Raw genomic sequence first — 15,383 nt, forward strand, 5'->3', positions numbered from 1 at the left:
ACTTTTATTCAAAACCATCTGTGGAAAACATGTCTGATAGAGGTAGGATCACCACCAAACAGTTCAACCTAAACAGTCTTCAGAAGAGGGACATCTGCTACATGGCATCACAAAATGGAAAAGGTATTTGTGGCTTTTAGTATAAATAACAGAAAGCACTGACAGGAGCACGGTGCCCTGACGAGAGTGCTGTGCCCCAGCATGCAGGTGCCAAAAGTGCAACCAATGGCTTGTGCTCTACATGAGCAGATCACAAAACTAGTGTGCAAAGCATTGGAAGAGGTGCAAGGTTGCATTCTGAACGTGTATTTATCAGTCTTCCCATACCATACAATTAATACGGTACTGGTTGTTAATTATACGCACACATATGTATGCATGTATATAGGGTGGTCGTACATATCATGAATACATGCATGTACATGTGTGTATATAGTATATACATGCATGTATGCATGTATACATACATTTACATGTATGCAAGTATGTGTAAGTAGACATGTAAGTCTATTTTACTCAATACCTAACGAGCTTTTCGTACTGGTAGTGAATGGTGATTATTCATACTGCACAACGTGTTTTAACATTTTTTTCGTCTTGCACTTATCATACCTATCCACCTTAAAGAGGGGCTGATCAATTTTTGTTCAGGTCTCATAGAACTACTGCAGCTAGATGCTAGGTACATTCAGGTCTTGCATTCTGGTACATTCATGAGACCTGCCATATACACCACCCTCTTTTCTTGTCATCATTGCAAGTGCACCCGCTCCATTATTCTAGCCTTTGTGCTGCTTAAATTTGATTGAGATCATTGGCGATGATGAAATTCTTGTTAATGCTTTTGCACACCTGGTGTTTCCTATCTCATTTATTAATCAAAATCTGGTGCAAAAGCTTAAGTTAAGCCAAGTCCAATTAGGCTAGTAACACTTATGCAACACCCTTTGGGTGGTCCCAAAAACAAGTTTGAAATTTGCAACCATTGAAAATTTTCAGGAAGGCACTCATTTTTGATGCGCTTTGCAGTCTTCGGAAAAACATGAAGCCTTTGAATGGAAAGATCCATGTCTTGTCCCTGATAGCTCAAAAGAGAATTGTAGTGGCCAAAGTCATGATAGTAATGTCCCCTCTTCGGTGACATCAGCACGGAAAAGAATGAAGGTACTTTTTATTGGAAGCGATTGGGAATTTGCAATCCATATATGTTGGTTTTTCATATTCAGGACTTCCTGCAAGTCTTTGCTTCATTTGCTGCTTTGTGGGCCATCGTGGTCGAGCCATTTTTTTATTTTTATTTTTTTCTCTCAGCAGATGGTTCCACCACCACTTCCTTCACCAGTAGTGTCAATATCAACACAACTTGTTTCAAAAGCTTTTGGTTTAAAAACCTCAAAATCTGGTATTATTATAGTGTGACAGCCTTATCCATTTTTGGGTTTCCAGAAATATTGAGCTGATAGTAGATTTTTGTCTTCTTATCCTGGGCAGGTAGACTACTTGTTCCACCATTAGCACATTGGTGTGGCCAAAGTCTTGTACGAGATAAGGTAAGACTTGTAACATACAAATTGATTATTTTCTTATTGTCTTGGATTTGCGCTTTGATTGATGAAAACTGGTGCTTATAGGGCATTTGAATATTAATGCCATGAGCTCCTCTCTGACCATGTGAAAGGCTCTGTGGTTTCCCTCCTTGTTGCTTTGCACTATATCCCATGTTTGAGAAAAGTCCCGTGTCATCTTTATCCAAAGCAGTGGTGTAATCTCAAAGTCCTGTGCAACTGTGTGGGTGTCTGTTAAGTATGGAAATCAATACAATTGCCTGCTATTCCTATTCAGCGCAATCTATTTCTAACAGTCAAGGCATAATGTCTCTAGTAGTATGTATGTTATGTCCCGCTCACATGAGAGGAGATCTAGTCTATGACACCAGCGGGATGGGTGTCTAGTGTTTGGACAGATGTAGTGTGAACCCGGCTAGTGTGGCGTGTCTCTTTTATTAAAGGAGGCCAAGGCCTCATTTGTAGTTACCGACCCCCACTAGCCAAGTGCCTGTCGTTAGCCCGCGAGGTCACTGTGAAGAGGTGAGGCCAGGTGGTGTGGGACGCCCGGTCTTATGGGTGCATGCTTACATTCTCGGATGTTGGCCCAGCATGGGGGTGTTGTCGAATGGTGGCTATGGTCGGGTGGTTCATCCGACGCGTGTCCATAGGCGGTCCGTGTAGCCAAGACATCCTCCTGTGGCTGTGTTTTACGATGTCAGAGCCGGTTTGGCTACAAGTTGGACCTCGTGCACACCTATGGAGCATTGGTTGATTGGGGCGAACTGTTCAGATGCAGCTTTTAACAAAAGTTCCATATTTTATCTTCTTCTCATATGCTATTGTGCAGGTGACATTTTTCACAGTGTTTACTGATTTTTAAAGAAATTTTTTAAAGAAATTCTCATGGTGCAGTTCTGTTTTTGCTGCTTTTCTCAGGAAAAATCAGAATTTTGAAAATTAATCTATGCAATTTTTCCGATTTAAGTAAAAAATATAGAAGCTTGTGATCTGACCTCTCTGATTTTGTAAAAGTGTGTTAAAAAAGAGCGATTTGGTAAGTACTTTTGCTGGTTTTCCAAATCATTGGAACTGTTTTTTACACAAAACTCAGAAAATTACTAATTTTCCTTGTCGATGCAGAGAGAAAGACAAAGAAGAGAGAAAATATCACTTCTCTCTAACCATAAAGAGAGAAAGACAGTCAGTGTGTTTTGTAGTGTGTAAAAGCATACATAGAACAAAGAATTGTCTGTGCACATTGTCGCGTAACAGTGGAGCGAGAGAACCGAGGAGAGAGAAACAGCCAGTGTGGCTGTAGAGAGAGAGCAGGGAAGAGAGAGAAACAGCCAGCGTGGCTAGAGAGAACTGAAATGAAATGAAATGCAATGATATATTAACGTCTACAAAAGGCCAAAATGACCTGTGAGACCAACTGATTACAATGATGAGTCTAGTACCAAGTCTGCGTACAAACAAAGAAAACTACAAACAAAGAAACTGATAGGAGTGCTACCGACTCCTATGGGTGGTTGGTAGGCTGATCAATGGTATCATGCCAGAAAGGTACAAAGTGGGGATAAGTGTCACCATGATACAATATAGCAATAGCATGAAGCCTATCCTGATCGACACTCTGGGTGTCGTGCTAGAATCCTGTGGATCCTCTGCCGCAATCTCCGCCGGTGCTGCATGGCTCCCCTCGTCATTCGCGGTCGTCTCGATCTCCCTAACTCTATAGCTCGATCAATGAGAGTACCGCTGGTGTGTGTATGGGTGGGAACCGAGCTCTGTGATGGTGGTGTCCCCTCTTCCTCTGTGGTACTCAGGCTGAAGAAATCTGAGATGTGTCTCTGCGACTGTCTCTGTCTTTGCCCACTCAATAGAACGTCTCTATGTCTCTGTATCTCAAATAGGAATAATCCGAGACATTTTTGATCCTGATATCTCATGACTCTATCTAACGAGTCAAAACCATCTCTGAATAAACAATGAAACCGTCCCCGTATCTCATAGTAGACTGTGCAGCAACATATGTAGTGAAACTCTGTCCCTGGCTCTGCATGGCATAACTGACATATCCTAGTGTCTGCTGGTATGCCTCTGAATCTACCTGTCTCAATCCCAAGCTGGTGTGAAGATGTGCGAATCTGGCCTATAGCACATCGTAACCCGTGAGATAGATGTGTGTCCATGTAACTGGGCCGTGTGACAAATCCGTCTGTCGTGAGTTGGAGAAGATGCTCTCTATAGAAAACCCTCTTCGTACCCAACTCCTGTGATGGTTCTATCAATGTCCTCTTGTTATCAAGCTGGATAAGATCCTGTTAAATGAGTAGTAGTCTCCATCCGTGTAAGAGCCAAAGATGGTGCATCAAGAGAATACTGAAAAGGGGGCAGCCTATCCATGCTGAAACCATGCCTCTGGAACGACGAGCTCATCTGTGCATACCAACATGATGTGTCTAGATGACCAGCATAACCGCGAAACGTTTCACCCCGAAACGTTTCACTCTAGGCTAAGGTCTCACTGAAACGTTTGACCGAAACACCAATTTTGTGTATATATAGAGGTTATGTATCGACAAAATAGGTGTTCATAGTGCAGTGAGTAGAAACACATACTATGTTAACCTTGAAATAGCATACACATAATAAATAAATAACTATTTAATGGACAAATTCTCTAAAGGAAATTTTTTATTTCAGGCGTTTCACTCGAGGCGTTTCACCTTGCAGGTGAAACGTTTCAACCGTTTCACCCGTTTCGCGTTTCAGACCTGCTGAAACGCGTTTCGCGGTTACGCTGTAGATGACTTAAGAGCAAGCCTGGCATACTTGTCCCTGGTGGTGTCCCATAAGCTGTGTACAAATGATACTGATCTGGTGAGAGCCTCAACCTCCGTAGGTGGGGCAGCCAGCTCCGCTCGTATGATGTCATGTGGGACTGAGGCCTTGGCTCTAATCAGCCTAGAAATCATAGATATCAAGGGTCTCTCCATATTACTCCATCCAGCACTGTCAACAGACGGTCCCCAAACCTGAACCCCGTAGTGCATAACTGAAGCGACCAAAGTGTTGAAAAGCCAGAGCTTTGTTCGGGGTTCCTGGAACTGAACCTGCGAACAAATCCTCTCTAAACCGCCTAGGGCTGCATAGGCATGAGTCAATCTAGTGTCTGTTGCCACTTTCAGTGTGAACCTCGGTCCACTAAAGACGACCCCAAGATATGTGTATGCATGAGTGTACTCCATATTGTCCTGCCCATATGTGAAAGTAGGTGCTGATCTCCTAACCCACTGTGGCGTGGTATTAAATACCATGACCTTGGTTTTACCAAGGGTGACAGACAATCCACTATCCTCTGCAAAACTATGCAATGCGTCCAAATGTCTCTGCATACCCTCAGGTGAGTCTGACATCAACACAATATCGTCAGCATATAATAAAAGAGGGATCCATGTCCCCGCAAGCTGAGCACCTCTATCTCCTCCTCTGTCAATATAATCAGAGCCCTCATCAACATACATACCAAATAAAGTAGAGGACAGTGGGCATCCCTGTTTCACTCCGATAGTGGAGTAAACTATTTCAGATATCCCCTCTGATGTGCGTACATGACCCATCACTGAACTGTACAATGCCATAATCCCCCATATCAGCTCTGTGGGTACCCCCAATTCTATAAGCGGGCGCATCAATCTGGCCCTCGGTACTGTGTCAATAGCTTTGCGGAAATCTACAAAGCTGCAGTATATCCGTCTACCATGTGCTCGACCCTCCTCAATGATAGCTCTGAGTGTAAAGACATGATCTAGTGTGGAGAAACCCCTCCTGAAACCAGCCTGCCCAGGTGCCCGTATGCCCATAATCTCTGCCCAACTGCTCAGCCTATACTCAAGGATGGATGCATATAACCGTGGCAATGTGTGTTCTACCATGATAGTACGGTAATTCCCCGGTACTGTGGGGTCTCCTGTCTTGAAAATAGGTACAATAGTAGATAATCTCCAAGACTCAGGGAAGCCCTCACACATGACACGGTTGAATAACCGTGCAAGCATCTCTGCCAGCAAATCCCCAGCATGTATAATGTGCTCTGCTACCAAACCATCATGATCCTGTGCCCGTTTGGTCTTCATCCTATCAATGGCCTCCTTTACCATCTCAATGGTAAAGAAGGTGCTCATAGCCGGACATGGCTGTGGTGGATCTGGTAGTGGTGGTTGTCCAGGTACAGTGTATAAAGATGCTGCATATGCCCCCATATGTCTGTAGAAGTAATCACTGGTGGGGGAGACTTCTCATGGAATAGACGCCAAGCCTCTCCTGAATCTCTACGAAGGAAGAGCTGATATAAATCTTGCTCAATCTGGACCAAGAAAGCTCGCTTCTTCCATCGCACTAGTCGTCGTAGCAATACGAGACTTTCTATAGGTGATCACTCCCAATGTAAGCTCCCGCTGTATCTGAGCTCTACTCTGTCGACACTCCTCATCATACCACTTGTTCTGAGGCATGTGCCCAGAATGACGTCTCTGACCAGGCTGGGTGTGTGGGTATGCCTCTGTGGCTGCCCCATGTAATGTCACTGTCAGCATAGATGTGATCTCCTCCATTGTGTATACTGGCTCGGATGTGCATAAAAGCCTACGTATCTCCTCTGCCTAGACTGAGTCAGTCTCTGGTGTAAAAGTATAGTGTGGATGTCTACCACCCTGTGAGGCGTGAGATGTACTGTACTCAAAGGAGACTGATAATGTCAGAAGTGCATGATCTACTGCTATCCCTACAGGCCTGGGCCCCATTGTGAAATCCTGAATGTGAGAGATAAAGCTCGGATGTGTCAGAACATAGTCTACAGTGCTGGACCCATGCCTATGTGGAAAACAAGTAAAACCTGTAGACAATGGGAAGGTCGGTAAGCCATTCAGTATGGCTAAACTGTGAGTAGTCGTCATCTCCCTCAGGTATCTCCCATACTCTGTATGCTCTCTGTCATGTGAGCATCTCTCGAGTCCCATCTCTTCTGGCTCTAACTCTCTAAGCATCTCCTCTGAGGTGTCATAGAAGACCGTCTATGAGCTGCCTATACGGGCATTAAAATCTCCCAGGAGTATGATGTCTCCATTTCTGGAGAACTCCCAGATATCATCATCAAGTACAGAGTAAGGAGACTGTCCTCTGGGTGATGCATATACTGAAGTGCTGGGAGCAAAGTAGCATATGGCGATGTACAAGAAACGTCCAGTCTCTGCCCTCAGCCTCACCCACAAGTATCTGGCCTGATCATCTCTCTGAACTATGTGCAATAGTGGTTGGAGCTCCTCTCTGAAAAGAACTGCTACACCTCTTGATCCTCTAGTCCCATGCGCAAATCTGGTGCATTTCCGGCAAGCTGTCTCCTATCTGTATCCTAATATATGCGGCATCAACTGTCCTGGAGCCTGATGAGTCTCTGAGTAGAAAACAATGTCTCTGTCTCCGAAGCTGTCCTCAAAGGCCTCCACATCAAGTCTATACAAACCATTACAGTTCCAAACCGCCATCCTGAGAGTGGTCCCGTAGGTCTCGCACCGTCATGTAGAGCGGTGCTCTGTAATCACTACTCGTCCATTTCTGTAAAAAGCTAACTTTCCCTTCTCCCTTGCTGCTATAATCTCTGGCATGACCTCTCTCATATGTGCAAGCTGTGAGAGAGTAAGATCATCTCCTAAAAAGATACCTGTTTTCTTGAGGGTTGGCCTCTTCTTTAAAAAGTCTTTTTTAAAAAGTCTTTCTTTTCTTCCATGGAGGGAAAGCGCAAAATGAGAGCCCGTTCTTTTGAACTCTCCCCATTACCTTCACTCTTCTTGCCCACTCTCCAAGCTTGTGTGTGCGAGGGGTTCTCCACCCCCATCATGGACATGAGGCTCTTCACCTCTTGGTCCACCTTATCTGAATCTTTTAGGCCGGTCACTCTCACGTGTAGAGCGCGTACCCTTCTTCGTTGTTCCTCTTCAAGTGTCTTGTTGATGATGTCAGGTGTAGTCGGGATTTCCTTGCCCTTTCCCATCTTGACAACTTCAATCCATTTTTCAGCCTCATCCATCTTCTTTTGCGTTTTGGAGAGAACCTCCACCCATGAGGTCTTCTTTTCTCCTTCCTGCTTTATTTCTTTGACTTGTGCTCGTATACTATTCAACTCATCGATCATTGATGGCTGAATTTCTCCATCTTCAAGGCGTCCTCCCACTTTGGTTTCGTCGAGTTCCTTCCTAAGGGCTGAGATGCTACCTTTTAGAGCTTGAATTTCATCCAGAAACTCCTTGCGTTCTAGTTCCCTCGCCTTTTCCTCCCTCTTTTTCCATTCAAGAATTAAATTCTTCTCTTTCTTCCACTCATCCATGTGGGCTTTGCAACCCCTTTTCAATGACAGTCATCCTCTTGCTTGTGCCCATGTAGTGCGCCGCCATTCTTCTTGTTTCACTTATCTGATTCACTTTCTAAGAGAGAGGAGAGAGCGACCTATACGCACCGCATTATGCATACATGTGTTTCCACATTCAGCCCACATGGCATATATTTGCTTTCTGTACGTGTCAATGTGCAATTTATGTGAGTTCTGCAGTTCCTAAATTTCTTGTAAAATCCTTGCAGGTCTGAAAATTGCAGGATTTTGAAATCTCAAAAGTTCGGAAAATTCGAAAAAGCCGACTGGAAATTCTTGTGGAAATTCCTCATGCAATTTTTTGAATTTTGCCGGGTGTATGTACCTACAGGCTAAAAGAGGGGCGAGGGGAGAGGGGGGGGGGGGGGGGGGGAGTTGGGCGCGCTGTCACAGCAGGAGGGGGGGAGGGGGGGACGCGTAGCGTGAGGGGGGTTGTATTCGTGAATTACAGCAGCAGGCGGGGGTAGCGGATGCGCAGCGTGAGGGAGGGTGCAGTTTGCGTGAGTGGAGTGCAGGCTACGCGAGGGGGGTGGCGAGAGAGAGAGAGAGAGAGAGAGAGAGAGAGAGAGAGAGAGAGAGAGAGAGAGAGAGAGAGAGAGAGAATGAAATGAAATGTTATATTAATGTGTTCAAAAGGCCAAAATGACCTATGAGACCAAACTAATACAAAATTGTGAATCTGATACCATGGCTCGGTGCAAAAAGACTAGAACAAAAATACTACTACTACTAGAATCCATCCTCATCTCCACTCTCGATGTCGAGAGAGTATTGCTCGAATCCTCTGTTGTAGTCTCCGTCGATGTTGTGTAGCCCCTCTCCTCAATCGTGGCCGTCTGGATCTTCGTAGCTCCAATCCTCGGTTGATGAGAGTGTTGGTAGTGGTTGAATGAGTGTGGGCAGAGCTCTGCAGTGATGGCTGCTCCTCTGGCTGTCCCATATCTAGTGAGAAGAAATCTGTAATCCGTCTCTCGGACTGTCTCTCTCTAGCTCTCCCCAATAAAGTGTCTATATCTGTGTGACTCAAGTAGATATAGCCCAAGGCATCTCTGATCCTCAGAACTCATGACCCTAGAGAAAGGACCAAAACCTTCTCTGAATAAGCAGTGGAATCGGCCCCGAATCTCATAGTACACTGTGCAATGACATATGTAATGTAGCTCTGTCTCTGGCTCTTGCTGGCATAAGCAGCATATCCTGTTGTCTGCTGGTATCCATCTTGTCTACTGGTATCCCTTTGAATCGACCAGTCTCAATCTCTAGCTGAAGTGAAGATGTGCATATCTGATCAATGGCACACCGCAAACTATGAGACATATGTGTATCCATTTAGCTGGGTTGAATCACAAACCCATCTCGTTTGAGGTGGAGAAGATGCTCTCTATAGAAAGCCATTTTCGTGCCCAACTCCTGTGGCGGCTCTATCCATGTCCTCCTAGTATCCAGCTGGATCAGATCCTCACGAATGAGCTAGTAATCTCCACCCATGTAACAGACATCGAGGGTGTCTGAAGAGAGCAATGGAAAGGGGGCCCCCTGTCCATGGTGAAGCCATGCATCTGCAACCATGATGTCGTCCGTGCATACCAGCATGAAGTGTCCCCCAAGACAGCTAACTGTCTGGAGGACTCAAGGGCTAGTCTAGCATATCTGTCTCTAGTAGTATACCAGAAGCTATGCACAAAGGAGACTGATATGGTAAGCGCCTCACTCTCCAGAAGAGAGGCAACTAGCTTTGCTCGAATGATAGCGTGGGGTACGGAGGCCTTGGCTCTGATGAGTCAAGAGATCATAACCATCCTAGCCTACAGAAGGTCAAAAACCTGCACCCCACATAGCATAGTAGAGGCAACTAAAGTATCAAAAACCCATAACTTTGTCCTAGGTTCGTGGAACTGAACCTGCGAACACTTCCTCTCCAATCCTCCCAAAGCCGCATCAGCTCTACTCAGTCTAGTCTCTACTGCTCTTCTCAAAGAAAATCCGGCCGAGTAAAGACTACCACCAGGTAAGCGTATACAGATGTATACTCCACAATCTCCTGACCATATGTGAAGGTAGGTGCTGATCTTTTGATCCACTGTAGTGTGGTGTTTAATACATAACCTTGTTTTTACCAAGGTTTACAAACAATCCACTATCGTCTGCAAAACTGTGTAGTGCATCCAAATGTCGCTGCAAAACCTCTGGTGAGTCAGATTTCAACACGATATCATCAGCATATAACAACAATGGGATTTATTACCAGTTGGGCACCTCTGTCACCCTCTCTGTCAATGTAATCACATACCTCATCAACATACATACCAAATAGAGTAGGACACAACGGGTAGCCGTGTTTGACCCCAATAGTAGAGTGAACTTAATCAGATACCCCTTCCGGAGTGCGTACATGTCCCATCACTCATCTGTACAAAGCCATAATCCCCCAAATCAACTCTATGGGCACCCCCATCTCTTGTAGTCTGTGCATCAATCGAACACATCCTCTCCAATCCTTCCAAAGCCGCATAAGCTCTAGCTCTAGTCAGTCTAGTCTCTGCTGCTCTTCTCAAAAAGAATCCGGCGGAGTAAAGACTACCCAGAGGTAAGTGTATACATCTGTATACTCCACAATCTCCAGACCATATGTGAAAGTAGGTGCTGATCTCTTGATCCACTGTGGTGTAGTGTTAAACACCATAACCTTGGTTTTACCAAGGTTTACAAACAATCCACTATCCTCTGCAAAACTGTGTAGTACATCCAAATGTCGCTGCATACCCTCTCGTGAGTCAGACATCAACACAACATCATCAGCATATAACAAGAATGAGATCCACGTCCCTGCCAATGGGCACGTCTGTCACCCTCTCTGTGCATACATACCAAATAGAGTAGGAGACAACGGGTAGCCCTGTTTCACCCCAATAGTAGAGTGAACTAAATCAGATACCCCTTCCGGGGTGCGTACATGTCCCATCACTCATCTGAACAAAGCCATAATCCCTCAAATCAACTCTATGGCACCCCCATCTCTTGTAGTCTGTGCATTAATGGAGCTCTCGGTACCATGTCAAATGCTTGCGGAATTCCACAAAGCTACAATAAATCCGTCTCCCATGTGACCTGCCGTCCTCAATGATGGCTCTGAGTGTCAGAATACATCAAGAGTGGAGAAACCCCTCCTGAAACCGGCTTGACCCTTTGCTCGTACACCCTCACCATCTGCCCAATTACTCAAGTGCTGCTGAAGAATGGATGCATACAACCGTGTCAATGTGTGCCCAACCATAATAGTGCGGTAATTCCCAGGCTCTGTAGGATCATCTACTTTGCAGATAGGCACAATAGTAAACAACGTCCAAGTCTCAGGTAACTCCTCACACATGGCACGATTGAACAACACTGCAAGTTGCCCGTTGTCTCCTACTCCATTTGGTATGTATGTTGATGAGGTGTATGATAACATTGACAGAGAAGATTATACAGGTGCCCAACTGGCACGGATGTGGATCCCATTGTTGTTATATGCCAATGACATTGTGTTGATCTCTGACTCACCAGAGGGTATGTAGCAACAATTGGATGCATTACACAGTTTTGCAGAGGATAGTGTATTGTATGTAAACCTTGGTAAAACCAAGGGTTATGGTGTATAACACCACTCCACAGTGGATCAAGAGATTCACATATGGTCAGGAGATTGTGGAGTATACAGATGCATACACTTACCTCGAGTTGTCTTCCTTGGGCCAAGGTTTTCTTTGGGGAAAGCAGCAGAGACTAGACTGACTAGAGCTTATGCGGCATTGGGAGGCTTGGAGAAGATGTGTTCGTACGTTCAGTTCCAAGAACCTCGGACAAAGTTATGGCTCTTCGATACTATAGTAGCCTGAGCTATGTTGTATGCGGTGCAGATATGAGGACCTTCTGTAGGCCAAGACGGTTGGAGACGTATGGAGAGGCCCTCGGTATCTATGATCTCTCGACTCATCAGAGCCAAGGCCTCCGTACCGCATGCTATCATTCGAGCAGACGTAGCTCCCTCCTATGGAGATTGAGGCGCTTACAAGATCAATCTCCTTTGTGCACAGCTTGTGGTATACAACTAGAGACAGATATGCTAGACTGTCCCTTGAGTCTTCCAAACAGTTAGCTCTTTAGGGGGACAGTTCATGCTCGTATGCACAGATGACATCATGGTTTCAGACGCATGGATTCACCATGGACAGGCTGCCCCCTTTCCAATACTCTCTTCAGGCACCCTCGATGTCTCTTACACGGGTGGAGATTACTAGACTAATTCTTCAGGACCTGATCGAGCTCGATACCAGGAGAACATCGATAGAGCCGCCACAGGAGTTGGACACGAAGATGGCTTTCTATAGAGAGCATCTTCTCCACCTCACAAGAGATGGGTTTGTGATTCGACCCAACTACATGGACACACATATGTCTCATGGTTTGAGGTGTGCCATTGGTAGATATGCACATCCTCACATCAGCTGGAGATTGAGATTGATAGATTCACAGGGATACCAAAACACTGTAGGGTATGCCACTTATGCAAGCTAGAGCCAGAGACAGAGCTACATTACATATGTCATTGCACAATGTACTATGAGATACGGGGCCTTTTCCACTGCTTATTCAGAGAGGGTTTCAGCCCTTTCTCTAGAGTCATGAGTTATGAGGATCAGAGATGTCTTGGGCTATATCTACTTGAGTTACACAGATATAGAGACAGTTTCTTGGGGAGAGATAGAGAGAGACAATCCCAAAGACAGATTACAAATTTCTTTTCACTAGATATGGGACAGTCAATGGAGCAGCCACCACTGCAGAGCTCAGCCCACACTCATTCGACCACTACTGGCACTCTCATCAACCAAGCAGTCCAGCTACGGAGATCCAGACGGCCACGATTGAGGAGAGGGGCTCCACAGCATCGACGGAGACTGAGGATGGATTTTAGTAGTAGTATCTTTGTTGTAGTTCTTTACTACCCAGACATGGTATTCGATTCACCATTTTGTAACAAATTGGTCTGATAGATGGCCTTTTTAAGACGTTAATATCACATTTAATCTCATCTCTCTCTCTCTCTCTCTCTCTCTCTCTCTCTCTCTCTTTGTATGTAGATGCAGAGCATACACTGAGATCAGAGGCAGGTATGAGGCCTTATTCAGAGGACAGCCCACTCTCCGAGAGATCATGGAATCTCGAGATCAGAGACAGCTCGGACGTTTCTTACTAGAGATACAGAGCCATCGAGACACACTACTACAGGCACACACAGCTACACAGACAGAGGGAAGACAGTCGCAGCTCACAGACTTCTTTCAGAGGATTTCCGCCCCTCCCTCACCAGACACTCAGAGGGGAGTGACACTCCCACAGGTGGAGGTGAACCGAGCTAGACGACGACCACGAGTCACAGGCTACAGGGGCGCGAGCTCCCACCACCGACACATCGAGGAGATCCGAGCCTGGGAGCGCCGTGCCACTGAGGAGCGAGTGGCTCAGATGAGGGCCGACTCGACAGCTTTCATCCGGGTAGCCTTGGCACCAAACCCGCCCATGTACCACATCTTACATCCCCCCATTAGTACAGGATGGAGCTAGATAGCTTGATGCATTCTCATGATTGTACTACCTTGAGCATATAGACATGCATATACCCCTAGAGATAGAGCTCCATCCCTCCTCAGATACTCCACTACCTTACATTCTGTAGCCTGCTACAGTGTCACTTCACAGGACAGGCAGTTGGACAGTTAGCTACAGTTGGTCTGGTTCACACTGGACGGACCCTTTGGCTGGGAGTGACACGTGGCAGGTACCTATGGTGGTCTAGTGGACGTCGTGGCCAGGTCACCACCACCAGTCAGTTTGGAGATAGACTTAGCTGGCTGGACATTTATGGGCCGTTGGTGGCTCCTATGGTTGTACATATCAGTAGTCGTTTTGGGATAGTTCCATCTTATCTCGCACGTAGTCGTCTAGAGAGTCTTACACAGAGCACTGCTTCACCATCCCTGCACATCTGAGCCTCGACACCCCATTTGTACCTGTGAGTCCTGGGCTGGAGCGGAGTGTGCTGCCACGCCAGCGTCTGTACATGGTGCTTGGAGCGAGTCGAGTCCACATGTTCTGGTCCACTGTTGTGTCTCTGTGGTTATCCATTGTTTCTGTGTTGTTATCCGTTGTTTCTGTGTTTCATTCTGTTTGAGAGAGTTTTCATTTGTTTGAGTGAGATTGTCACGCTCATTGCAGTGAGGGGCACCCACACTGTAGAGAGCACGACGCATTATCCGCGCTACAGGTGCTCTCATTTTGGCGATCACGGTGGGACCTCAACTGAAGTCTCACTCTGTTGAGTAGCTCGGTTCTTCGCTTCGCCTGTGCAGTCTAAGTCTCTCGCCTCGCTGGTCTGGTCCCTCTCGCCCTGGTCCAGCTTGCCCTCGTCTCTGGTCTAGACCCCCCCGACCCTGGTCTAGCTGGTTGTAGTCACTTCTCTGGTCTAGACCCCCTCGACCCTGGTCTAGCTGGTCTAGTCACTTGTCTGGTCTAGACCCTGGTCTAGTCCTCCTCGTCCCTGGTCCAGCTGGTCTAGACACTCGTCTGGTCTAGTATGATCTAGTAGAGTCTAGACTAGTCTTCAGCCCAAAGCTTGGTTGGTTTGGAGGTCACTGTATGACACATACAAGGAAGTCAGTTGAGCGTCAAAGCCCACTACTGAGCCCTCTGAAGTACTATCACAGAAGACGACCTTTGACACCTTGTAGAAATCCTTCAACCTCATCACCTATACCTCCACATATCACATCACCCATTCCTTCATCAGGTTCCCCATCTTCGCGATCACCTTCTTCGGAAAAGCTCTCTCCTATTCTTCTACAACAAGCTACTGTGCAACAGACTCAGCAAGGAATCATGGAGCCACTAGCTAGTGTTTTGGCCAAGGTGAACATCAAGTTCCCTACATTCAAAGGGCTGTCTTCAGAAGATGTTGACGACCATACAAGAAGATTTGTATCTCTCTGTAGGGGACGTGGGCTGAACAGAGAAGATGCTTACTTGGTACTATTTCCATCCACCCTGGATGGCCTAGCAGATAAATGGTACAGCCAATTTGCAGAGAACCATTTTGCAACTTGGGCAGCCTTAAGACAGCAGTTCTGTGCAGCTTTCAGGCCAGGTGACTACCAGGAGAAGGTGTTGGATGAGTTGGCCAACATGGTGCTCAAACCTGAGGAGACTTTTGCGGAGCTTATGACGAAAACTAAGTCGCTGGTGGCCAAGCTTCCCCAACAACCCGGTGAATTCATGGTTAAAAAGTGGGTGGAGAAGGCGCTTCCCAAAACTTCTCAGCAAAAACTCCGAGAGAGTCTCCGACCCGACGCCACTCTCGACGAGTTCATCGC

The 15,383-nt window shown here is 46.2% G+C and overlaps 1 protein-coding gene across 12 annotated transcripts in view; it reads left to right on the plus strand.

The window, feature by feature from the left end:
* Positions 1 to 15,383, plus strand: part of LOC147433909 (uncharacterized) — a 166,603-nt gene that overhangs the window by 131,338 nt on the left and 19,882 nt on the right. For 7 of the 12 annotated variants that reach the window (XM_086490523.1, XM_086490529.1, XM_086490528.1 and 4 more), the window contains 3 exons: positions 1,030 to 1,164; positions 1,312 to 1,402; positions 1,492 to 1,550. In XM_086490523.1, the coding sequence (XP_086346649.1) occupies positions 1,030 to 1,164; positions 1,312 to 1,402; positions 1,492 to 1,550 (285 nt within the window). Of the gene's footprint in view, positions 124 to 200; positions 337 to 1,029; positions 1,165 to 1,311; positions 1,403 to 1,491; positions 1,551 to 15,383 lie in introns of those variants that run through there. The other 5 variants (XM_086490525.1, XM_086490532.1, XR_015185325.1 and 2 more) reach the window with 3 other exon arrangements.

Source organism: Adiantum capillus-veneris, chromosome 19, assembly GCF_014529385.1.
Source record: "Adiantum capillus-veneris isolate H3 chromosome 19, ASM1452938v2, whole genome shotgun sequence".
Classification (NCBI taxonomy): domain Eukaryota; kingdom Viridiplantae; phylum Streptophyta; class Polypodiopsida; order Polypodiales; family Pteridaceae; genus Adiantum; species Adiantum capillus-veneris.